The 25,713-nt window shown below is 42.5% G+C and overlaps 3 protein-coding genes and 1 long non-coding RNA gene across 5 annotated transcripts in view; 2 read left to right on the forward strand and 2 right to left on the reverse strand.

Moving 5' to 3' along the window:
* Nucleotides 1–1,006: 1,006 nt before the first annotated feature.
* Nucleotides 1,007–15,385, reverse strand: gpr176 (G protein-coupled receptor 176). Of its 2 annotated transcripts, XM_037085475.1 has the most exons (4): nt 14,483–15,385; nt 6,158–6,410; nt 1,941–3,147; nt 1,007–1,770 (listed from the first exon to the last, which is right to left on the reverse strand). In XM_037085475.1, exons 1-4 carry the CDS (start codon nt 14,712–14,714, stop codon nt 1,762–1,764), a joined length of 1,701 nt encoding a protein of 566 aa, XP_036941370.1. In that variant the 5' UTR covers nt 14,715–15,385; the 3' UTR covers nt 1,007–1,761. The 2 variants fall into 2 exon arrangements, with proteins under 2 accessions (XP_036941370.1, XP_036941369.1); XM_037085474.1 differs by having other exon boundaries at nt 1,007–3,147.
* Nucleotides 15,386–19,002: 3,617 nt separating this feature from the next.
* On the reverse strand, nt 19,003–22,364 carry acot20 (acyl-CoA thioesterase 20). The gene is made up of 4 exons (XM_037085771.1): nt 22,233–22,364; nt 20,893–21,433; nt 20,604–20,806; nt 19,003–20,068 (listed from the first exon to the last, which is right to left on the reverse strand). The coding sequence occupies exons 2-4, from the start codon at nt 21,347–21,349 to the stop codon at nt 19,493–19,495; spliced, it is 1,236 nt and encodes a 411-aa protein (XP_036941666.1). The 5' UTR covers nt 21,350–21,433; nt 22,233–22,364; the 3' UTR covers nt 19,003–19,492.
* On the forward strand, nt 21,442–22,627 carry LOC119012192. Its single transcript, XR_005072390.1, has 2 exons — nt 21,442–22,069; nt 22,208–22,627. It is a non-coding gene; the product is annotated as an uncharacterized LOC119012192 (long non-coding RNA).
* A 2,382-nt stretch (nt 22,628–25,009) lies between these two features.
* susd6 (sushi domain containing 6) overlaps nt 25,010–25,713 on the forward strand; it is a 34,667-nt gene continuing 33,963 nt past the window's right edge. The window contains exon 1 of the mRNA XM_037085772.1: nt 25,010–25,271. The gene's annotated coding sequence lies outside the window, so the exon portion shown is untranslated. The remainder of the gene's footprint in view (nt 25,272–25,713) is intronic.

Consider the following 25,713-nt stretch of genomic DNA (forward strand, 5'->3'; position numbering starts at 1 on the left):
GGGAGAGGAGGCATCTTAGTCAGAGCCGCTGTAAATCACCTCCATCCACAATGTTCACACTGGCCTGGGGGGCCCATTGACTTGGCCCTGTTGCTCAATGACCCCTACCGTTATCAGAGTTGTGTGGCAGACTCATCAGCTAATAGGGTCACTTAGCTCCACAACTAACTGAGCAGCTTGCCCCCACAGCAAAAGGTTGTTACGGCAAAGTGATTACCAGATATGCTGCTTTGGAGCTGCCTTTTTCTTACAAATTACAACTACAAAGGTTTAACTAATGTTTTAAATGTGAACCTTAACACTTCTCAACTATTAAATGTATGGCTTTCTCCTTTACCCATCTTTTTGTGAAAATCAATCAATGCACAAAGGTTTTTAAAAGAATTGCCTCTCTGTATTAACTCTGACTGCACTATAGCCCCGTTGTTAAGATCTTAATGGCTCAAGGAGTAAAAGACTTTTGCTTGAATAAGCCTTAAATCAAATCAGGTGGAAAATCTGAGCCAAGGCTGAAATGCTGTTAAACACTCACACCAGAGAAATTCATGATCTTCCTGCGTCCAGCAGCATTCTTGGATTAGTACTCATTCAGAGCTGCACATCTACCATAGCAGCTACTGTATTCTCTAATGACTGTGCCAATACTGTAATAAACACATTACTCATCTCTTTCCTACTTTTACGTCATAGCAGTGGATACTGTTTCCAGTCGGGCGTGACTGCACAATTTTACCCGATAACAGCAAGTGTAGGATGCAGCATAGATTCGGGTTGTGGACATAGCAGGGGATTGGTGGTAGCCCCCGAAGGGAGTTACGGCTTGACAAATATTTGAAGTGCAGCCCAGCTCTGTTTACCTCAGCCACAGCCGCAGGTTGATGCTGCTGCTATTGAATTATGTATCACAAAGACAACAGAGCCGGCAGTGTCAGTGTCAGAGAAATTGAAAATTGAAAACAGTTTCACAGAGCTTCTGTTTGAGTGTTTTTTGCTCTTATTTATTTTACAGTCATTCAAATGAGCGATTGTTATTCAGGAAACCTGGGAGAAATCAATAAAATTGATCCACTAGGACTAGCAGATCCCTGACCTGGATGATTGCCTTTCTTTCTTGCTTCTATCCAAACGTACCAGTGATATTCCTCCATTTTTTTGAACACAGAGTTAAACACACATTTGCACTCTACATCTGCATTTTTTTCTTATCAAATTCACTTACAGTTAAAATACAAATGACAACATCTACCACGTTAGAAGGAAAGTGAAAAGACTTGAGAAAAAACGGCCAGCAAATGGCAAATTCTTTTGAAGTACAACTTGTCAAACATGGTTACAAAAACAGGCCCACAAAGGGTTAAGAGAGAGGACCGACACTGAGATGTGTTCATATACAGAGTGCAATCACAGCATAACCATTTTACAAAATGCTTTGTGAGGAGGTTTAATATCCTCGCTTGATTATTGGCTATGGAAATATATTACTCAATATCAGTGCATCTCTCAGGATAATTGGATTTGTACAGTGTGTTCATTTAACTCCAGATGCCAGCTCATCAATATCGGATCTGCTCTCTAAATCATGAGTCCCTAATTATGGGATTGGATCCGTCCAAGTCGCAGTGCAGTTGGACTGAGCAGGCATTTTTCTCACAGCATTGAAAATATCTGATATCAAATTGATTGTTGTCCAGTAAGGAAGCTGCAGCGCCTCAGGCATCTGGCTTTTGTGCAGTAAAGTGGAAAACCTGGACACTGGAGCTCCTACTGCATCTGATAAAAGTTGAAAAGACAGTGAAAAGGCTTCAATGAACCAACACATCAATACCCTGCCAAGTCCTGGTTGACCCAAGAGACCTGCCCTATCAAAGAGCCGTGTCCAGTGTTGCAGATCATTGGCCGGCAGGAACAGTTCATGGGTCCACAGTGGGGATGGTGCTCACCTTGTTGTTCCGGCTGATTCTCCGTTCAGGCCTCGGCCGAGGCAGTTTGGTCTGGATCAGCTCCTCCGGTGTGTTACCAAGCGGAGGCAGCAGCCTCTTCTTGCTGTTCCTGGTCTCTGGTAACCACTGAGGTGGCAGTTCGAAGGGTCCAAAACCAAACTGTGTGGAGTCCTCAGCCTCTGTGGGTGTAGCAGGTGCCACCTGAGATGAGGAAGCATAAGCACACGTGTGGACCGGAGAGGCCCGAGGTGCTATGACAGAAGGAGGCCCTTCCTTGGTAATGACCAGCCCTCCACCCGTCCCCTGTAGAGGGTCCTTTTTGGTGATCACCTCTCCTCTGAGGCTCCCCATTCTCGACCCACCCTGATGGTCCTCTTTAGACCCGGGGCACCCTCCTGGTCCTTGGGAAGGGATTTCATTCTCTACATCTTCTTCTTCCTCTTCTTCCTCAGAGGGCCTGAAGATCTGCTGCTGGCCGATGTTAAACATCTCCAGAAGCTGGCTCCCGGAGCGTCCAGCCGTCTCCAGTCCGACCGGCTCCCCGATCACACCCTCTGCTCCTAAAGAGGCCAGACCTCCTGTGCTGACCACGTTACGGCGGCTGTAGCGTCTGTGAATCCTTGCCAGCAGGTCCAGCCAGCTGTGACGAGCTGAGCGGTTAACAGTGAGGAACAAAAGTGGATTGGTGAGCAGGGACACCTTGGGCAGCCAGAGGGCCGTCAGATACAGTGAGATGGGGAGCTCTTTAGTGTCTGCCAAGATGGTGCGATACACCACCAATGCTCCATAGGGGGCGCTGCAGGCTGAGAAAGCCAGTACCACAGCCAGCAGAGTGGCGTGTAGCTCAGCCTCTCTCTGGGACACATACGGGATGGAGATGCTGTTCTGGGGAGTCCGCAGCGCCGCGATTATCACCTTCTTCTTCTGACTGGCACTGAGCGCTCTGCGGATCAGCAGCATGAAGAGGAAAACCAGAGCGAGCGGGAGGATCAGTGTGGTGACGTTGTAGATCAGCACGTACACCATGTGGCCCAGGGAGCGGGCATGGTCATCGGAGCAGGACGAGGTGACGTACACGTCTGTCACATTGGTCACAGCAAACACAGGGAGGCTCGCCACGGCAGCGTGGACCCAGATATAGATGACCAGATCTCGGGATCTTGCATCAGAGATCTTCCTCTCTAACGGGTACAGCACAGAATAGTATCTAGACGCAAAAAATACACATCATTTCAGCTTAAAGACATTTTGGCCTTTTCAAGCAGAAGAAAATGTACACGTTTCACAGCAAGAGAAACTCAGATGTAAATAAAATGAATGGCGTCTTGGGGATACAGATACACAGCAGTCTTCTCTTCATACTCTGCATTCATTTTGTCCATATTCTGCAAAGCTTTAGGATATAGACCAGCGGAGTAGTACTAATCACACTCACACGCCGATAGGAAGTCGGATTAAGTTTCCCAAGTCTGCTAAACAATGACGTTTGATGTAAAACACACAAAAAACATGCAAAAAACATAAAATGACTCCATATAGCTCAGTCAGCATAATGCTAGTCTCCCGAGGCACCCAGATCCCAAATTAATTTTGAAAGACATTATTTCAATTGTTTTTTAAGCCAAAATCTTCACTGTAGCTGCTAAAAGTTTTAATGAATATCCTGTCTGAAGTACATGCATAAACTCAACTGTGTGTCAAGGGTGTTAAAAGAGTCTTATCAAAATCCAGGACCAGGTTTCTAAAGACTTGGATTAAAACTTTATGTTTTCTTTTTCAGATGTTTTTCACATTTCGAAGCAGTGCCCGTCCACTTCAGTTGTTTAGGAGAATGCTGCAGTGTTTCGCTGTGAAACTGAACTGAACTGAAATTATTTGTGGACTGGGAAACTTCGCCTGTTCTCACAGGGGATGAGAAAGTAATGTCTGAATTTCCATTTTGGGAGAACAATCATTAAGTTATCAGTAACATCTGTGTTGACTATTGTGTCAACTGTTAAAATGGCCATTTGGCTGACTGAATACAGTCATGCTCACACAGCTTATGATTAAATATCTCTTAAGTGAATCCACCTAAAACACCCCCCCCCCCCAACAAAAATTTAAGTATCTCGCTATGAAAATACATTGCTTACGTTCTTAGTAGTTAATCAAGTGAGTTAAGTGAGGCTGAAACTACAACCCTCTCAGTGAGGTAGAGTTTCAAGAGGTTTTTTTTCTGGATGGTACAATCCAAACCATTCATGCACTCACTACAAAAAGGTGAAAAACTGACAGAATGGAACTAGGAGCAGCTGCTTTATAGTATAATCTGTCGACGCTAAATTCATCCTGCGTCCACTTATCACATCCACCGTCTTACTGTATTCTTGGTGATACTTTGTGATGTGTTTTGAATGAATGAAAATGTTTAATAAAAGCATTAGTAAACACATTTTTAGCAAAAAGTTGCTAATTTGAAGGTGCTCACACAGACCTAACTAATCAATCAATTCAAAAATAAAAATTAAAAAAAAGCTTTCTTGATTGGTTTTGGTTTAACGACTGAACCAGGACGGGTTTTCTCTCCATTTATCTCGACGACCTTATGCAGAAGTTGAAACTGTGTGGGTGTTTTTTCATGCAAACCCACAAACACATAACTAGATCTCCTCATATCTGTTGCATGCAGATTGTGCGTGAGCCCATAACTGCTGCAGTCTCAGCCCGCCTCTATATCCACAGCGTGAATTACCCTCCTTGAGAATAAATAATTCATCGCTTTGATGGCATTCTGGCTGTATTAGTTGCTATGGAGGCAATATATTATCTTTGTTGCAGTGAAACCAAGGCTGCGGTGAGGCTGCACAAACACAGGATCTGAGCGCAATCATCATCAAAAAAAAAAAAGAGACCTTTGATTTAATTTTCTCTATGTGCTTGGTATGGTTATGCTCAGAGTTTGAGGAATGAGTGTAGCAATGTCTGTCATCATTTGTGAAGCTTCCAATGCCATTTTTTGCACTAAAACTATAAAATCTATGAAATTTATTGAGGAAACAGCAGGGTTTTCATACACAGTGATCTTATAACTTGATGACCTAGAATGGGGTCAGCAATTGCTTTGCTCTTAACAGGGACAAGGGCACTCAAAAACGAGTCCATAACATATGCCGACTTTACAAAAAGGCCCAAATGATTAAGAAATTTTCAGGAACAGCGCTTCACAAAAGGTTATAGAGTTTATCCTGACTCTAAAAATCACAAATGTGAGCAATTTGATAAGGGAGACCGGGAAATTTCCATCCCTCTTCATCTCCTTTTACTTGTTGACCGTAGCTGATGTGGCTGTTTTGTAATATGCTGGTGTTCAAGTTTGCCGTCTGCGGAATGATCAAAAACCAAATCTTGTAAATTACTGGCAATAACAATTAGATGCATGTCATTCTGGCCATTCTAATAAATACAAACACATGAATGTCGTGCATCAATTAAAAGGACTAGTGTTAATACAGAACAAATTACACGTTTATTGAGAAAACTTCAACTAAAATGAGAGCTGTTTAGTCGAGGTTTTCATTCCAGGTAAGTTAGGGCATGCTCAGCATTACATTTAAAAAGCCGGATCAGTTGCGACCATATAAGGACAGCAGAATTCATCTCAGGCTGCTTTTAGCTGCGGCTTTTAACACTGCAGGGAGGCTGCCCAGCGTGGTGTACACATGCTCGCATCGATCGCGGACCCCCAACCTTTCTAGTCCGCGCCGCAGGGTGTAGATGTAGATTGAAAAAGACTTCTGCAAAAAAATAAAAAATTCCCGAGTTTGCTTGCACCACTTTTGCAGCATGGTTGTTCGCACGTCCACATCTCAGCTTTTTATGAAGAGAATTACTCCTTCTGACTCAGCTAAGCAGCGTATTGATGAAGTGATCAGAGGATCGATTTCCACCATCCACCTCTTTCAAGAGGTACTTTCAAATCCTGTAAAGTGAGTGGGAGGTACACACCGGCCTCTTTCAAACACATATTTCAAAGTCAGTGGTTGTTACTGCAGCGCTGAGAGGAGCACAAAACAAAATATCACTCAAGTCCTCAGGGACACAGACTGCTCTTCTTTTTTGTCATTTCAAGTGCAAACCTCAATTATCTTTGGCTAAAAAGTGCATTATCGCTTTCTTCTTTAACAGTGTGCCTAAATTGGTAAGCGTTTCACATCAATCATGTCCTCTGAACTGACCTGTCGAGCGCGATGGCGCTGAAACTGAGCACGGTGACGGAGCAGAAGAGTTTGTGGAGGAACTTGATGGCCTTGCAGAGCAGCAGAGTGTGCAGCCACCAGCAGCAGCGAGGGCTGGCTCCCAGTGCAACGTCGAAGGGAACGCAGACCAGGCTGGCACAGATCCCCGAGCACGCCAGGTTCTTGATGAAGCGGTTGGTCACGGATTTAAAGACGTTCGTGCAGCAGGTGCACCACAACACCGTGGCATTTCCTGCGGGGCAGAGGAAGGTTTCAGAAGAAGATCAACCACTGCAAACACTGGTGTGAAAGCATCCTTTAACAACTGGAATATCTACAAAGGTCAAGTCCTCAGATCTCTCTGTATCCTCTGTTCAAGCTTGTTTCCTCAATCTTCCTCCCACAGTCCAGACAGAAAATACTTGGGTCGCCTGGAGACGCTTAATTGTGCATTGGTATGAGAGAAGGGTGATGATCTGTCTAATCTATGTGAGTCAGCGCAGATGGGTGGATGATTTATTTGACATGTCTTCCTGATTTCCATTAAGCAAAGGGACAGTTAAGCAAATTAAGGAATGAACAGACTTCATGAACCAAAGAGTGAGAAGTTAGGCTTTAACCATCTCATATTAATGCGCTGGTTCCAATCTCTTCCTTTTATAGCCCTCACAGGCCAAAACTGTCAGTTAATTAAATGTTTTGTGCCACAGATCAAGGCAAAACAACCAAAAAAGACATGCCTAATCATGCATGCTTAACATTTTAATCGCAGGTTGCAGGTTCAAACATAAATCTTCTCTGCTCCTTTCATGGCAACCTTGTGTTGATCAGCATCTTGCTGCTGCAGGAAATGCCTTAGACTCATGTTCATGTAATATCCCGGCCCAGTCGCCAGGACAACATGTTGACAATCAGCTTATCTGCAAACCACTGATACATTCACACTGGAGGTGTCATAGACTACGTACCATATTGACACTCCCTCAATGCCTGTCATATCATGTTCACATTACATGTTTATTTCCTGAATTTCATATTGGTAGGTGAAGGGGATGGTGTTGGAGTACGAGGCAAGAAGGCCGGCAACCCAGTGACCAGAGTTCAAGACTGTGTTCTGACATTTGCAAGCCTGACATGACAGGTTGTTTTTTAAGGCGACTTTAGACAAAGTCGTGTTTGTGGCAGCAATTTTTGATTTTTGAAAGATATTTTTGACAACAAGTCTGGATATATCTCCAGCTGAATCTGTTGAGACTAAAACAGGTGTTTTCAGCCATAACACGAAAGTGTTTTTTTTTTTCCCCCACTAAATATAACCATGTCATCACCAAAGTGCTGTGGCAACGTAACATTGAAAATAGAACCCAAAGAAACATAAAGTTACACCATATCTGTGATTTTCAGGAAAGGACAATGACAAAATTTTTTCTGCCGTTTGGGGTAAAAATCCAGATGACAGTGAGTTTGAACGGACTGTTCCTTTAGAATACGTATGTCTTTTGTTGGTGAGGCAGCACGTGCCCCTGATGGCAGGACATGCTTTCAGGTATTGATTCATGGAAAAGCATTTCAGTTTGCTTCGGCAAACCCGCCCCTTAATACAGAATGTTTGACAAAAGCAAGTGTTTTTCTGGAGACAGGTTTTTAAAATGATTTTTACTCTAACCTACGGCTTTAGTATTGCTGCTAGAAATCCTAAAGAGCTCTCTGCCGGGTGAAGAAATCAATTAAGCCATTACTGAGTGAGACAGGCACATAATCAGGTGCAAGCGGTGAAACTGCCATTTTCATGGTAAGATCCCCCCATAATTTGGAGTGATGAGACGGTAATGGTGGTTAATTAGGTTTAAAAAGGTGAACTTTACACTCCCTGTGGTGCATCGACTGATGTCAGGTCACACAGGGACACATGTGATAGCAGCCTCTCCAAATGTAATTACCCGCAGACGCCGTGCTCTCACTGTCAGAAACAGAGCAAGATGTTCTCTGGTGACGAAAACTGTTTTATTTTTTCCTCAGGTTTTTTTTTTTTTACAGCCGATGTGAATGCTGGAAAACATGCCCAAAAAAAACACTTAAAATCAATGCACTGCACTACATGTAATAAATAATTTATCGAGGATTGGGTTAGAATTTAGCCGTGCAAGGTTTCGGATGGAGCTGTAAGAAGCGGTTTTGAAGCGGTTACTGCCGGTTAGCTGTTCAGGATTTCAGTAACACACGTTGTTACAGGGCAGCATGCAGTTGTGTTTCGGGGAAACCCTAATGTTGTGGTAATCAGTGATCAGCCTCTGCGCACTGTGAAGCTGACTCACATGGGATAATGACACTAGCACAAATAGCCATTGTTTATAATGCAGCATTACATAAGACAGGACGTTTTGTGCAACAATACATTCACATTCCAACATGCAGATTCTATTTTTGTGGGTTAGGGTTAGGGTTTCTGTTTGTAGCATTCTAACGAGTTTGATAATGGTGAGGTGAGATCTCGTCTGTGCAGAGGAAGAAGAAGAGGCATAATGAGAAGTAAAGGGAGGACATAAAAGGTCCCTTGTTACTGAAAACCCATTAGTTTGCTCTGATCTGACACCCCTACTGTCAGTGCAACATGATTTGCCAGTGCCCTTTGGAAACCGTTGTAAATCATACTTGCAGAGGGAAAGTACTTTCTATGAGAGGAACGGGGTCATTGTAAAAAGATCTACTAGATGTTGACTGCTAATCAGATACAGGATGCAAACTGTAGTCTTGTGTTTCAAATGTGTTGCATGAACCCCGACATTCTTGCAACAGGTTTCATGATGTTCTCAGAATGTCATGCACTTATTTGCCAAAAGCCTTAAGCCGATCTCAGGAAAATGTACGCATCAGCCATGTAGCCTTTTAGCCAAACATCGATATCGGATGGTTCTGCAAAACCCCAGATTACAGTCGATGCCAGTGTTTTGAAAATTCTTGCTTCCTACAATGTATGTGAATGACAGTGGTATGGTTTGGTTAGCTTTAGGTGCCAAAACCACTTGATAAGGTTTAGGCACCAAAACTGATTTGTTAGGTTTATGTACCAAAATGACTTGGTCAGTTCTAGGTACCAAAACTACTGTATTGTTTTTCTAAGCCTCAGCACAGTGTTGTCATAACATAAAAATAACACTGAACCAAAAGAAAAACAGAAATGTTAAGTTTTAACATATCCAACATTTGCAGAAATGTACATTGAGATCATGTATGTCGCTAGATGAATAGAAAGAGAAATTTTCTAAATCACCAGGATTCACACTACTGGCACCACGAGTGTTGGTTGGATGGTTGGATTGGATTTCACATTAATCCAACCAATAGCTGTTGAGATATTTCACAAAAAGAAAAAGTAGCAGTTGGATGGAGACAGAAAGGAGTGCAATTGGTCTTTGTTTGTGTTGTATACAAGGAAACATTTGCCATTTTTAGATATAATTACTCCTGACAAAAAGAGAAGAAGTGTTTTGAAATCACTGGAGGTAATAATAGTAGAGGAAGGGCTGTTGACAGGAGCTGGGTGAGAGTCGCACTTTGGTACAGCTGCGACGGTGCAATGTCACACCCTCCATGTGGCTGCAATGCAAGTGATGCGTGTGGGATCACAGTTTCACCGTAATATTGAACATTTTGAAGAATTAAAACAAACAAACAGGATCAAAAGAATCAAATGCATTATATTATATCCCACACAAGCATTATGGTATACACTCAGTTATTTTGATAAAAGTCTAGAGAACCATAGTAAGAGTGAAAGGGTTTTTTTAAGAACGTCTGCTTAAAGGAATGTTTTTGAGCAGTTTTTTTAAGATCAGGGTTACAAAGTGCTCTACATAGCCATGTCTAATTAATAAGATATGTCCTTGTCATGCCACAGTATTGCAACGCTTTCAGTCAGAGCTCGTGTTGTCTTTAAAATCACTCAATCCTTTTGTGCCTGAAATACTCACCTAGCACTTGAGGAACACCTTGGCAACCACACTCACAGCAGCCAATGGGGAGAAAGAGAAACACCAAACACGATTGCTTTTTTTTCCCCACTTAAAAAAAATGGTAGTCCGACTACAGGTAGCAACACAAAGGAGAAAAGAAAAAAAAATCTCATTCTAGTGGAAATGCTTTGTTTATCTGCCTCACGTGCGTGAAAGTAAGCTGCGCCATCTCTGGATGGGTGTTAATAAGAGGCTGTTATCGGCGGATGGGACTCATCCAGCAGTCTAAACAAAGTATCGCGCGGTGTAAAATTTCAAAAGTGTGAAACATCATTAGCACACTTAACACCTTCTTAAATTTGCATCCCTTTGGTGCCATAATTACTTGAGTTTCAATGGGAGACTTAATGAATGGTAACCAACAGATGAATGGAGAGCCTGATATCCACATAGTCCTCGTGCTGTAATTAGTCACAGACGTGATTACAATAACTCTAGCAGGCGCCGTGCACTCTGTGGCAGATTAATCACATTTGCAGTTTAACTCTGATCTGTGCTTGAGCTGTAAGTATTGAGCACCGCTAATTAATTGAAATGTTCCAAATGTAAAAGAGCGGTTCGACATTTTAGGGGGAGTTACACTTATTTGCTTTCTTGTTGAGAGTGAGACAAGAGGAGAAATATGACTTTCACGTCAGCTTGGCCTATCTCAGCATAAAGTCTGGGAAAGGGGAACTAGCCTGGTTCTTTCCAAAGTTCAGCTAAAGCCTGTTTCATCTTGTTTGATTTATCGATACACAATCAGAGAGGGTCAAATTGAGGGTTTGTGGTTTAAGGTGGAGTTAAGTGTTGAACAATTTCTTGAAAAAACTAACAGTTTACCCATCCATCATGTCTGTGCAGCTTTTAAGCTATAGCACAGTTTGTCAGAAAAGGTCAGTGGGCAAAATCCTAACCCCTGACACTTAGGCCTTAGGGTGTCAAATACTTGGTGGGGTAGGGTGAGTTATGACTAGTTTTGTGCATGAAAGTTTTGCATTTTGGCGTATTTCAACGTTGCATTCTCGACATTTGATTGTATACGATACCCGCAGTCCATCAGAAATAACCTCAGCTGAAGGCGGCATATTAGAAATGTCTGATCAGTTAACCACTACCCCTTGTAGCTCTAGTCTCTGGAGTAGAAATACAACTAGGAAATGGGTTTGAGCCCTTTACGCTGTAGGCCTCTGTATGAGTACCATTTTGTCACATCTGGCAACTTCATGGTGACGACAAGACCCCAGAAAGTCTTTTACTTCAATTCTATTCCGGAGTAAACAAACGAGAAACAACAGGGTCGTTAGGCTATGCTAGGCTAATCACATTCTGGATCAACCTTTCTTATTCAGCTCTCAGAAAGAAAGTGAATAAGTACAGAACATATTTCATCATATTGTTTAATTGTTTTTTTCTCGATTGTTCATGTATATTGCCAAAAGAAGACTGCTGCCATTTTTCACTCACCCTTACAGACTTACAGATGAAATCCCACCTGCATCAGGACAACAAAAGTGCCGACATGATGGGAGCTGCATGTTCTGTGCTTCCCTGAGGGTAAGTGCGGTCTGAATATCAAAAAAGGATATTGTGGCTTTTATCAGTGTACTAAAATCTTTTTTGATGTCATAAAAAGTGGCTTGAGAACAAAGAACAGACATTTTGTGATGCTCTCTGGACCATCATTGCTTTGATTATTCATTGTTTTATTCTCCGGGGTATTTATGTATTCGCACTCAGCTTGAGAGTTGCCTGCAGATGAAATCGCCTTGATTTTTCTTTTCCATTGTCAATAGGTGGAGCGAAATGGCTTCCACGGAATTCACTGTCACCCCTTCGCCTGTTGAACCCTTTGAACCCTAAAATGTTAATCAAGGATCATCTTTCACGTTTATTAACATCTTCTCACTGTCACCAGTCCATCAAGCTCCTGAAGTTCACTCACGACACCACTCTCATTGGGCTCATCTCTGGCGGAGAGTCTGCCTACAGGTAGGAGATAGACCGTCTGGTGACCTGGTGCAGCCAGAACAACCTGGAGCTTAACACTCTAGACAGTGGAGATAGTCGTGGACTTCAGGAAGAACCCAGCCCCACCCGCCCTCGTCATCCTGTGTGGCTCCCCAGTCGACTCTGTGGAGTCCTGCCACGTCCTGGGCACCATCATCACCCAGAACCTAAAATGGGAGCTGAACATCAGGTCCCTCATCAAAAAAGCTGAAGAAGTTCAACCTGCCAAAGATGATGATGGTACACTTCTACACTGCCATCATCGAGTCCATCTTCACCTCCTCCATCACCGTCTGGTACGCTGCCGCCACTGCTAAGGACAAGAGCAGACTGCAGCTTATCATACACTCAGCTGAGAAGGTGATTGGCTGCAACCTTCCATCCCTTCAGGACCTGCACACCTCCAGGGCTCTGAGGCGTGCAGGCAGGATTGTGGCCGACCCCTCCCATCCTGGATTTCTGGGTTCATATAATGTTTTCCAAGCAATCAACACAAAATACTGGGAAAGAGGAGGCCTTTTGAGCCATGCTGCCAAAGGAGAATATTTAGCAGCTATTCGTGTCTTGTTTCCTGGCCCTGCCACACTGCACTACACAGCAGGAGGTGGTATCGAGCGAGAATCATTGGGCCAGGTTCAGCTGATTTCGGCATCAGTTTCACCATATTTCATCATGCTGAACTATTTGCCCAGCCTCTAACCGAGTCCACACTTCTTCCAAACACTTCTGGGAATCATGGCCGAGCATGTTCTGAGCGGCGAGGAGACAGATGTCAGATGTTACAGCTACATTTGCGACAAATCCCACTTTCATATTAGCAGGAGGATTGTGTTCCTGGCTGCCAGTAGGGTATGTGGGTATGTCAAAGCCAGGACTGTGTGTGACTGATGTGCTGGTGCAGCACATCAATTCACAGGGCTCCTTCCTCGCAGCAGCAGCCAGTGCTTCTGCTGGTACCAGGAGGAATATCTGTCACAGAGCCAGTACAGATCAGGCTTAAAAGAAGCTCAAAATGTGTATGATAGAATTATTACTATCAATATTTGCCAATTTCAAGGTGATATATGCAGCTGAATGCCTGTCAGGATGCCGAAGCTTCCTTCAGTTCCTTCAAACAGTGCCAAATACATGCGTTTTGGTTAAATTTATGTTTGTTTTTTGTATGGAATTTTTCTTGTGTTTGATTGATTAACATATTAATGTTTGATATCCGATAATCACGTTAGCTACAAACCAACATGTGAATGCAAAACATTCACACACAGACAACTTTAAGCTACACACAGGCAACAAGTTGACCAAGTCTCCATTGGCCTAGCTCGCTATCAGAGCTGATATTCACCGATTTCCAGTCATCTCGATCTGTGTTTTTTTGTGTCCAATTGTCTATAAATATTCATTTGAATGTGCTACTTTGGCTCTGATGCAACATTCTTTCTGAAGTCACCGCTCAATGTGTAGTTTTACTCAGTGTTCCGCCTACAATGCAGAATAATCTGAATCTGCAAAGCAACTCATAAATTAAGTTATCAAATAAATGTAGAGGAGTGGAAGTACAAAGTAGGGAAAAAAGAAACAATAAAAATGTACGTAAAGGTGCAAAATGTAAAAAATTTAGTTGAAATTCATTTTAAAAAAATGCACTTAAATTATCAACTGAATATTAAGGAATAACAGTTTTGACATTGATACTCACAGTATTAAATAATGAGGCCACATTTAAAGGTGCAGTATGTAGTTTTGGGGGAGACATTTCAATCAGAAGAGAGAGATCTTCAAAGATATTTTGTTTCATGTCTAACCAAACTAAAGAAACAAACACTTTTTGTTTTCATGTCTGAATAAACTGAACAAACAAAGTGACCTTAAAGGGCAACACAATTTCATACTGTTTATATGTGGCGGACCCTGCCACCCATCTTGCTTCAAGCCTTATTTTTACTCTGAGAGCAACTTGTTTATTCACTTATGGAAAATGTACATATTTCCGGGTTTGTATTGTTACCTCATTAATATTGTAATTATCAAAATTCTGAGTTTGGGCCTCTACGATAAAACTACACAGTGTACCTTTAACAGACTTGTTTGGGGGTTTTTTTTTGGGGGGGGGCGTTGCAAATTTCCTTTAATTTTTTAACCATTCTGGGATAAAGGGAGTCCACCTAGGTTTTCCTGACCCAGATCTAAGAATCAAACTGTTGAGTCATGGGGGAAAAAATGTTCTAGCTGCAGAACCATTAAAAAATGTAAAATATTCATCCTCATTTGCACCTTTCTCGGTTATTTATGTGGCCTTTCTGTCAATATGTTCATTTCCACTTACCCAGCAGCGAACTTAGGAGGATGAAGATCTGAATGGTGGTGGTGAAGTCCCGGTAGGCTTGCTCTCGGACGAGGCGCTGCTGCTCTTCCAGCCCGCTCCCCTCGGCGGGTGGGCTGCCGTCCCACCGGGTCGGCGGGCTCGACGCGTTCAGGAGCTCCAGCCTGAGGTGGGCTGCTGCTGTGAAATTGGCGGCACCGTCCCCGACCGTCGCAGCCCGGCTCCCGCTATTCATTGTCGGATCAGCCCCCGCTATCCCCGCGGGTTCGTTAAGAGGGCTGGCGGGATGTCAGCGGCAGGCGCGGAAGAGGCATCCTCTGGTCACCGCTGTGCTACTTGAGGGGTGAAGTGTTGTCACAGTCCCTAACACCGTGCATGTCAGTGTGTGCATGCAAGATGGACACAGGTAGGAAAACGCGCGCAGGAGATCTCTCAGTGTTGAATGGTGCGATAATGATCACACATCAGAGCAGCGAGGATGCACGCTCCATCGTCCCCCCCTCATGGCGGGGGATCCGTGCGCAGAGAGGTCGGCTGGATCTACGCTCTCTGACACCCAGCGCGCCTCAAACCGCGGCGGGCTGCAAAGAGTCCATTCCGGGGAAGCCTCCGGCACGTAGAGCTCACTACCATCAAGCTCAGGAAGGGAAAAAAAAAAACACACACACACACACACACACACAGTGTCTGTCAGGGCTGTTACTCCGGCTGCTGCTGCTGCTGCTGCCAACCGCACTGTCAGAGGCTGTTTATTGGTAGACTGGCTGGATATTTCACAGCGTGAGGTGCAAGACTGGAGAGGAGAGGAGAGGAGAGAGGAGAGCCCCTCCTCTTCTGAGGAAACTCCACGGAATCTTATGAATGACAAGCAGGGGGAGGGAGGGAAGTGTGGGAAATGACCAAACCCACTGGTCAGAAGAAATGTTGGCATGCAAACCACTGATATGTCGAAACTTTTACCATTTCATGTTGCAGCTGCAGCCCCACCGATGTCCGATATTTTGGGCCGATACCGATATCAAGGAGTCAAATATTCAGATATAAAGGGGTGGTATGCAGATTTGAAGAAAGAAATTCAAACCCAGAATGATGAATGACTGAATAAACAAACTGTTCTCAGAGGAAAAATAAGGTCCCCGGAACTGAACGGAAGCTAGAGAGGTGGCAGGGTCCGCCACAGTATGAAATTGTGTTGTCATTTAATTCTTAATTGTGGCACACACATTTGTTTTGCCCTCAGGTAAGATGAGGCAAGTTTGTTTATATAGCAAGATTCAGACACAAGGCAACTCAAAGTGCTTTACAGGGGCATTAAATTGCACCAAAAGACAATAAAAATTGCATTTAAAATAAATCAATAAACAAGTGGAAGACATCAAGATAAGTTAAGAAATAAGATAATAAGCTAAGATAGATGAGGTTTAAAAGAGACAAGACTTAAGGATTAAAGTCACAGTGCAGTTCAGGATTAATTCTGATAGCACTATGATAGCACTATGTAGTTTTTGGTCCAAAATCTGAATTTTAATTATTACAGTATTAATGGGGTAATATCACAAACTCAGATTTTTTTTCCATAACTGAATAAACAAGCTGTTCTCAGAGGAAAACACTGTTTAAAGATAGAAAAGTAGCAGGGTCCACTACATATAATCAAAGTAAAACAGTTTGAAATTGGGTTGTCCTTTAAAGCCGCAGTCTGGAGTTTTGAGAAAAAAGTGGACTTAGCCAGACAATTTGAATGAGCACAGCCCCCAGGTCCCTCCTTCTTCTTCTCTGATAACAGCGCATTCAAAAAAATTCAAGATGGCGCATTCAAAAAACAACAAAATAAGCCCATTTCTGATCAATACAACTAAATTACAATGACGAGTGCCTCGTACAGATCACTGTATCCCAAATTACAAACAGTATTCCTCACACTGCCATGAAAGGAGCTATCACGTAATCGTTAGTTGGTGCAACGCCATGCTGCCTTTCTCAAGCATGAGAAATGTTATTTCTTAAGAGCAAACTGACAACGCGAACTAACATTTAACTGCCCGGTCACTTGAAAGACACTTTTGCTAACCAGTGGCCATAAAGACAGAGCTTAACACTGGAGTTAGCATACAAGCTATCAAGCTATATTTACCAACAAGCTGCGTAGCTTGACTGTAACATCGGCAATAAGCACCAGTGTGAGTATTACTGCAACCATCACCACCATAGCCTTGTGATTAAAACATAGAATGAAACATATATCAAGCAGTGGTCCTTACTTGTCCAGCAGAAAAGCTACTAACTCTGCATTGCTTTTGAGTCATTACAAATCCCGCAGCTCCCTCCACCTCAGAAATGATGCTCCGGGATTTATCCTTATTTTCCAGTCCAGTTCTTTCTTTTGTCACTGCTTTTCTTTGTCAATGTTCTTATTTCTTCTCTTTGACGTGGGCAATGGCGGGACAATTTTTGGCTCTGTTGTTGTTGTCTGTTCTCCGCCACTGTTTACAGTTTGAGCTTGAACATGGGGAGGGGCATGTACTGCCCAGTACGTGTTGCGTGAGGGAGGGCCAGCAGTGTATGCACATGAATGATTGACACTTCTCAGTCACTCCCTTTGATTGGTTGTATTGATCTGGGAGCGATGGATTCTTGCAAATCAAATTAGGGCCACTGGATGGACCTACAGACAGCGGATTTTTACACAGCTGACCTGTATCTTATTCTACAGGCAGATCATAACGACAATTTTAGCAAATGTAACCAAAAAATTGTTACAGTCTACAGCTTTAAGGTAAGTTTGTTTATTCAGTCATGAAAAATTACCTCCCCAAAACTACATGGAGCTCCTTTTATATATCGGCTGATATTAACATATGATCCCTCAATTATGATTATCAAAAATTTGATGTTTGGAGGCAGGATATTTTAAAGTGTCTAAAATAATGCCAGTATACTGAGGCAGTACACCTGGGAATTTAGGTGTGCATTCAATTGTGCATTGTGCTGCATACAAACAAATGCAAGTGTCGGCCACCTTGGATCTTTTTAATGGAGAGATACTGGATGGTATAAAGGACGATACATCACTGAGGATTGCTGGGGCCTCTCAAAGTGACAGTGTGGCAGGGTTTTTAACCTGCAATATTTCCTGTCATGTGAACTTGTGTTATCTTACTGAGTTTGTTCTTGTTAACTTTGCACAGTGAAAACTACCACGGGTCATGAAGGATAAAGTTAAAAATACTATCCACAAATAAACGATAAAACAGAGCTAATATTTGTCTGTCCATTCCAAACTGCTGGAGTTTCCACATGATATTCAATCGTTGCAATCCTTTCCAAGATGACACCGATGTTTATGTCCCATAATGTTTTTTCATCAGTTTCTTTACCTAGATAGTCATATCCATTTAAAGATAATTTCCCAAATTTTTTTGGCATTTAGCTGGAGACAACCCGCGTGACACCGATCAAAAAAACTCAACCACACATTCCTGATCCTGTCTTTAATCATCAGCGATCAAACCAGAATCTAGGCTAGACAGTATTAATGGGTCTCAATTTTATAACAAGGAGCCCTATGAATCTGTGTTATGTCAACCCTTTAAATGTGGTTTTCAGACATACAGAGGTAAACCAACATCAGTGTAGATGAGGTTCGCCCTCAACAACTGTGCTGTTGTCTTGCTCGGTCTGTTCCCTCACAGGAGCTTGTGACATTCCTCTTTGGTTTGCTGAAAATACCAAAAATAGGAGGAGACACGTCTCACAGTATTTTATATTCAATGTTTAATTAATGACAATGAATCCTTTGTAGTCTCTTTTGTGCAAGCTAGTGAGTGTTTTTCCCCAGGGGATGTTCATCATGGACCCATTGCAGAGAAAAGAGCTCAGGATCGATGTGTAAGAAAGAAAGAAAGACATATTTATTCCAAAAAGCAGCCGGTTCAGTCCAACAAAAGTGGCGGCCTTTATTACATATTTGCTAAAAATGTGAATATCGATTGAAATTGGGTCAAATCAAATCTTGACTCAACAAATGAGAAGCGTCATCCTTCATTGTGTGATTTAGAAAGATGTAATGAATAACTGCCTTCATAAAGATGAATGTGATTCAGGGCATGCCATTGTCTTTGTCTTCTGCTTCAGACTCCCCTCTTTGATGCACATTAATAAAAAATAAAAAAATTAAAAAGCACTTACATCATCAAAGTAAATTCACTTCTCTTTGAAACAGAACAACCTTTCTTGTAAAACTCCAAGCTTTTCTACTCTGAAAGGGGAATTTTAAATAAGACACACAACAGCGGGCTTAATGCTATTCCAAACGCAGGCTTTTGTTTCATCATTCAAAGTTCTGCTCCCCCCGGTCTGCTTCACATCGTGCTGTATGTGATGAAACATACCTCACGTTTATGTGCTAATGTTGAAGATAAATGTAGGAAGGCCAAGCTGCCACTAGATGCCAACATTTGCACAACTCGTAATTCACATACATGAGTTACACCTGGGAGACTAATGAGTATGCAATTTCTGCCTTCTTTTTATTAATAACAATTCTTTATTGGTATCAGTTTCAATCAAAATAAGGCAAATGTATACAGAGTCAGGTGAAACAATCCTATGTCCTACAAATGCAATCAACGTGTCTGATGAACGGGCGGCCGTATAGGTTGTGTTTGAAGTGTCAGTACGAGTAAAAAAAATCATTATTTTCTGCAACAAAGCAACCAACCACAGAGCAGACAACCTGCATTGTATGTATACACAAATACCTGAGTGCATGTGTGGACTGGGCCTCAGTGGAATACATAATTAGCTCCATCTGTGTTTTTTTCTGCTTTGACAAGGATTGTAGAACTCACTAAACCAAAGCTTCAACAGGAAAATGCTGACACAGTCTGATTCAAGATCCTTTGACAATCTAATTTATTAGAAACTGGAGACAAGGATAAGAATAGCTAAGGATGGCCATTCTGGGATGCCTGGTGCACTTGAAGCAGCATTGCCTGCCATCAAGGGCTCTTGTTAAATCAAGTGGCTCTTGAAGAACTCCTGGACTCTCCCCCACAGGTCCAGCTGAGCGTCAGAGTGGGCTTTTGGCTCCCCACCAAACACCACGTTCTGCCCCACAGCTGCATGGAACCCAGACGGACAATAAGGCATGTGAGGGACCTCCAAAAAGTGGCCGGCTTTCGGGTACGTTAGCACCTGCAAGGTCTCTTTGCCGTGGTCTCTCAGCCTTTCAGCAGCCCGCTTGGCAAAAAGCGCACTGTTCCAGTTGTGGTCATCTTCAGACACGGCGAACAGGAAGTGGCAGCTAGCACGTTCGATTGGAAGCAACGACTCCTTGTGCTTTTCCCAGCAGGGGTCTGGTAAGGCATCGCGTATATCTACAAGCCCAGAATCTGTCATTTTAATATTCTTGATGATAGGGGTTAGTGGAGGTATAACAATGTCTTTGTAGTGTACGGGAAGCACAGTGTTTCCAATGCAGGCATTGACACAGACGGTCGCGGCGATGCCAGAGAAGAAAGATGACATTGCCAAAGCCATCCCACAACTGTGAGAGATCGATGTGATGCCAATCCCAGGACCTTTAACCTGCACAGAGAGGCGTCATGGTAATAATCATGTTTAGAGCAGCTCATATGTCCAGTCATAAGATGTCATCAATTACACACATGGATCCTCCACAACATTGGTCATCAATGTCAATGGCTGATCAGCGCACAGTACATTAATGAATAACAACCATCCCGGAATTCACCCTGAAAGTAGAGCTTCAATGGACTGAGGTCGCAAATAACAGTCATTTTGAATTCCTTTTTGCTGATTCCTATCTCAATCAATACATGAATTGTTTTAATCTTAAAAAATGGCAGATGTCTATCAGAAATTCCTGAAGTTCAAGGTCTTTAAATGAAAGAAATTATCCAGCAGATGGCAGCACTGAACACATTAAATGTGAATATGGGTGTAAATATTTGACAAAATCCTACTCTGGATTTTATGAATTCAGCTTTCCCAATATTCATAATCAGTTCAAAAACAAAGCAAACATCACAAGAGGGAATAAAATGGAAATTCTAACACCCTATATATAATTTTCTTTATTGATTTATTCTTGAATACTGACCTCTGGTTGTCCTCTCAGATATGTTACAGCCTCTTCAAAGTACTCCAAATCAAAATGTTTAGGGTTTTTTGGTAAATCCTTGTAACCATAATAGGCCAGTGCCAGAACAACAAACCCTTTATTTGCCAGGAGGCTGGCTTTGGGTTCAGAAAGAGCTCCACCAAATGTGTACAGATCCACGATCCCTGGGAACGGACCCTTTCCTGGAGAAAAAAAAGAAAATAATAAAATAAGAGGTCACACTAACATCTCCCAGCTTTAATCAGCTGGCACACAGTACAATCCATACCTGGTGGTATGAACAGGACTCCTCGGATTCTTCCTTCTTGCACAGGTATTCTCTTCATCCCCTCTGTCATGAATCCTCTCTCGTTGGTTTCGGAGGCTAAGATCTCACCAGTGTCTCTGCTCAGTGCTTCTAACTCCACCACTGTTGGGCTGAGCACATTCTTCTTCACGTATTTACTGTGGGGAGTCTCCGGTGCCATGGACCAAAACAAACCCATGGGCTCCACTCCGGTGTAGCTTCCTCCCAGGGAGGGTGCACGGCTGACATCCACCTGGCCAGTTTCATCTGCTTTGTACAGGGCAGAGGCCTTGAAAGCCACCCCCCTGTCATCAACCAGCCTAGACCTCAGTTCCACCGGTTTGTGCGGAGCAAGTCCCTCGACTTTTACCTGCACCAGTTTGTCAAAAAGGCAGCGAACACTGGGGAGAATTTTCAGGCGGATCTGTGAGTATGCCATTTCAGCTCTCCGAGATGGGAACCATAAATCACTGTAATGGCCTGAATGTCCTTATCCTTTACTCAGGCCTTTATCTTACTACATCTGTCAGGGAAAATCAAGAATGAAATTGCTGTCATTGCAAAAAAGTAATTCATATGTGTTTCAGATCCATCGAAAGCAATCGTGCTTAAAATTGAGTTACTGAGAAACTTTGGTGTGTGAGTTTTCATCAAGCTTCAATAATCTTCTAACCAGAATATGTGATGTGGCAAAATGAGATTCTGTATATATGTAGTTTATTGTTTCTTTCTTTTTCTTTTTTTTTAATTAACAGTGTTCATTGAGATTGAGGTCTTGATAGGTCCCTGCAGGCAAAATGCCGCAATTATTTTTGATGGATGTTCACGATTACTGGGAATAGTCCCATTTGCATCACACTTTTCATTTTCAAAAAAACTATTAAAAACATTTATCAATTCGATCAGTGATGCCACATTTGCTATGGTCTGTACCGAAAAATGCTGTGAGGGTCTTCCTGTGGCTGATAAAGGAGAGTGAATTCAGGGGCACGACCATGACAAACTGGGTGAAAGGTCAGGCAAGCACAGAGCTCACAATTCTCCAGATGGAGACGAGCAGCTGGCACCTCAAACATGACAGCTAACATCAGATTGTGGGTGAAGACCTCCTGTGCATACAGCTTGATGAACTACTCGGGCTAGCTAGCTTTGAAAGAAGGTAACGTTTACTTTGCAGATGTGAGCTTGACTGTGGTGTTAGTTTTTGTTTGCCGCCTTTGTTTTAATCACACTGACTATTTCATACACTAATTTAGCTGACAGTAATGATGACTAATACAGTGATACCTTTCACCAGCCATAAAGCAGCCCGAAAAACCTACCTTCAGGACAACTTTAGAAGAAGGTAGCAATGTTGTTACTACAGGACCCCAACTGCGGAGGAAGCGTCACATATAAGGAAGACGCTGGACGCAACCACTTTACAAGATCAGGGGGAGCCGCTTTGGAATGTGCCGCCTCTAGTGATTGTTTGTTTACGACCGTAACGCTTTGTGTACTGATGGTATGTCAGATAATCAACTTAAAGTTCACCTGTCAAAACTGTATTCAATGAGAAATGTACAGTGGTTGACAGATAAAAGCAGAAGGTCACGGTTGCCCCTGCGGAATGAAACAGTCCATATTTTTAGTTGTTGACCCTCGGCGCAAACGAGAGAGAGTTTACGTCATCCGTCTGAAAATATGTGTTGACATTAAATAAATAAATAAGACAAAACAAATGCATTCCGATCATTTTTCATTATTTCCCATCATATAAAATTCACTCTTACATATAACCAGCGGTATACATGTATGTAGGAAGGTAAAACAGCCACAAGATGTCAGGAATGGCACAGAGTTTGAACACCTGCGGAGCTGGAAAAGGTTAAAGACGCCCTTCCTCACCAAGAACATCACATTTTTTATCTCATGCACAGTGCATGCAGTGGAGCGTAGGCCTGTGCCCTTGTGTCATCATCAACATGATAGAGTGGAGCAGTGCATGATGGGGGGCTCACATACACCACATGATCCACCATGGAATAGATTATCTGATTAGGTGTTGGACCACCTTGCTGCATATTTTTTAATATCAATGAGCAAAATGGATGGTTGCTGGGCCCGGCTGCTTCTTGTTTATCTCCAGGGTGGACCTGTGGGTGTCCTGTTGGAGGTTCTCCGCACGCCTCAATGACATGTCAAGGTGTTTAGCAGGAGTTTGATCCTATTAATTAGCAGTTGGTCAGTGCCAGGACTTTAGAACCTCAGGGCCCATGAAAGATTTCTTCTTAAGGAGAGGGGAAGGGAGAGAGTCTTTCGTATTGGATAAAGGGGGGGTTAAGACATGAGCTGGATGTAATGAAGATCAGGGAGGGAGCCAGATTTAACTGGTACTGAGAAAGTGAAAGTAAAGTTGGTACATGGAATCAACAAACCAAACATCTGATAGTGTTAGTATTTTACCAATGGGATGACATTTTATAGCTAAACTGACCTGTTTCTGGATACCTTTCAGAACTTTTGTGCGTATTTTTACATTTAGAGGAACACCACTTAAGTCGGCAGTTGGGTATGAATTTCCTTCCCACTTACAATATTTGCACAGAATGATTCATGTGCTTGGAGTGAACTTTTGTACTATTTTTTTTAAGTGCAGCGACGTCACACCAAGTAGAGACGGATCACTTAGTCCAACATTTAATGGACAAAACCACAGATAGGTTCAAGTAGAGGGAAAACATAGATAAGATACATATTTAATAACCATAACATTTCAAGAATAGCTTCACAAAACACAGTGAGACATTCAAATTCTTGATAATAATGGCAAAACGAATGTGTATGTAGCTTCATAAAGGCTCTGAGTTCAACTGCTGCATACCACATGATTGTTTATATTTTCTGATCTTTAGCTTTAAGACAGATGTTTGCACTTACTGACCTCCCCCAGGGTATAGGACTAGATAGGGGTTCAAAAAATACATGACTGCCTCTTTTGATGTTTCTTTGCAGTGACGCATTATGATTTGCAAGGTTACTGTGCAGCATGAACTGCGGTTAGGTGCAAGGAGAGATCTCTCTTTCCCCTTTGTGTGAATGAAAGTAGTCTTGCCACCCACTTGTTCGTTTCTATCTTCCACCTGCAAGCACATTGTGTAAATACAGTGTAGCACTGTTTGTTACATAATGAAGCACAGTTTCCCATATGGTGTAAGCACATTCAGATCTTGCATCTATTTATTTATCATCTTTTGGGTTTAGCAGCTACTCATCTGAGTGTGGATCTAATACATATGCACACTGTGATGATGTACTCTCTCCAGCGGCAAAAGCTACAAAGAAAGCCCTGTATCAAAGGATCAAATGAAACACCCTTGCAGAGGCAACAAGCAAGATTCTGTGTGAAGCGTCAGAGATAAAAGAAATATTGCAGTCACAGAAGAATCTTTCAGATGGTATGGATATAGGTGTTGTCAGATAAGTATTTCAGTTTGATTTGGTTGACGGGAAAAATATTCCATTGCATTTAAGGAGGCAGATATGTAAAAAGGCCACGCGTAAGACTAGTTCAGAGATGTGACAATGAAGGCTTGAATTTATTTCCGCATTTGGTATTTACACAGTTCACCGAGCCCCTGTCATGATGAAGACAGGGATTTCTTGTTTGAAAATGTTTACAAAGAGACTGAAAAGCTAAAAGAATAAAGTATAAAACACAAAGAACATTATTTTATTTTATATATAAAGATGTTCTATTTTTTTTTTATCCCATTAAAGATAGTAACTGAAAGGAAAGCAATGAATATGATGGTTCCCTGCCATAGTTTTGTTTCTGTTTATATCAAGGATGACGATTTACCTATTATTATTTTTTTTTTAGATACCGTTATTATAAAAATCGGCATCAGGGCCATTCACCATAAGCAAGCTCTACAGTGACACTTACACCATAATACATCCAATTTTCTGATATGCATTTGCAGCATTTATTGTTCTGTATGCTGCTGGATTCTTTTGTCCCCCCCACCAAAAAAAAAAAAACACATCCTGTGCTTTTATTTTGAAGTCGAACCTTTGGTTGGGCCTGACACATTAGGATCCGCCCTTTTTAACGAGGTAGTCATGGAGACCGCGCGAGAGCCAGGCAGCTGGTAGAGTTCTCACAGCGAGTGTTTCCGCACACCTCGAATAAAGAGCTGGCGAGCCGAGGACGGGGGAACAACACAGCGGCGCGGACGGAACTAGACGACGAAAACTGTGTATTTTTTCTTTCTGTATTCCGCCACATTCTCGTTCGGGTGTCGCCATTTTTAACGAGCGTTAATGCCTCGGATGTGAAGCGGTGAGAGGAGGGCTCGCTGCTGGTAACCTTTACGTTGGTGAGTTCTTTTTTTCGTGTTTTTTTTTTTTTTTTCGCAAGCTAAGCACACATAGGCCACTACGAGATCTGCTGCTCTGCCTTTCCCTTTCTGCCTGTCCTGTATTTGTTAACTTCATGATTAAAAACTGGGGAAATAGTTCCCAATGCTAGGGTAAACCGTCAGCATTTTGTTGACGAGAATAACGAGGTGTCAGTTTTTGTGTCAGCTAACTAACCTAACGAAGTGTGCTGTTACAGTCACGAAGCTAGTCGTGATCCGCTCTTTTCTATCAACGTCAAGATAACTAATCTAACTACATGTTTATGACATGTCTGCCGTTTTCAGCTGGCTCTATGTATTTGTTTGCTGGCGTACAGTTGCTTGACAAAGTGCTTACAGGCACAGTAAAACAGAAAACCGGCTCGAGTAGCTAGTTAACAGTTAACAGCTGGAGCCTTAC

This window comes from Acanthopagrus latus, chromosome 22 (assembly GCF_904848185.1).
Source record: "Acanthopagrus latus isolate v.2019 chromosome 22, fAcaLat1.1, whole genome shotgun sequence".
Taxonomy (NCBI): domain Eukaryota; kingdom Metazoa; phylum Chordata; class Actinopteri; order Spariformes; family Sparidae; genus Acanthopagrus; species Acanthopagrus latus.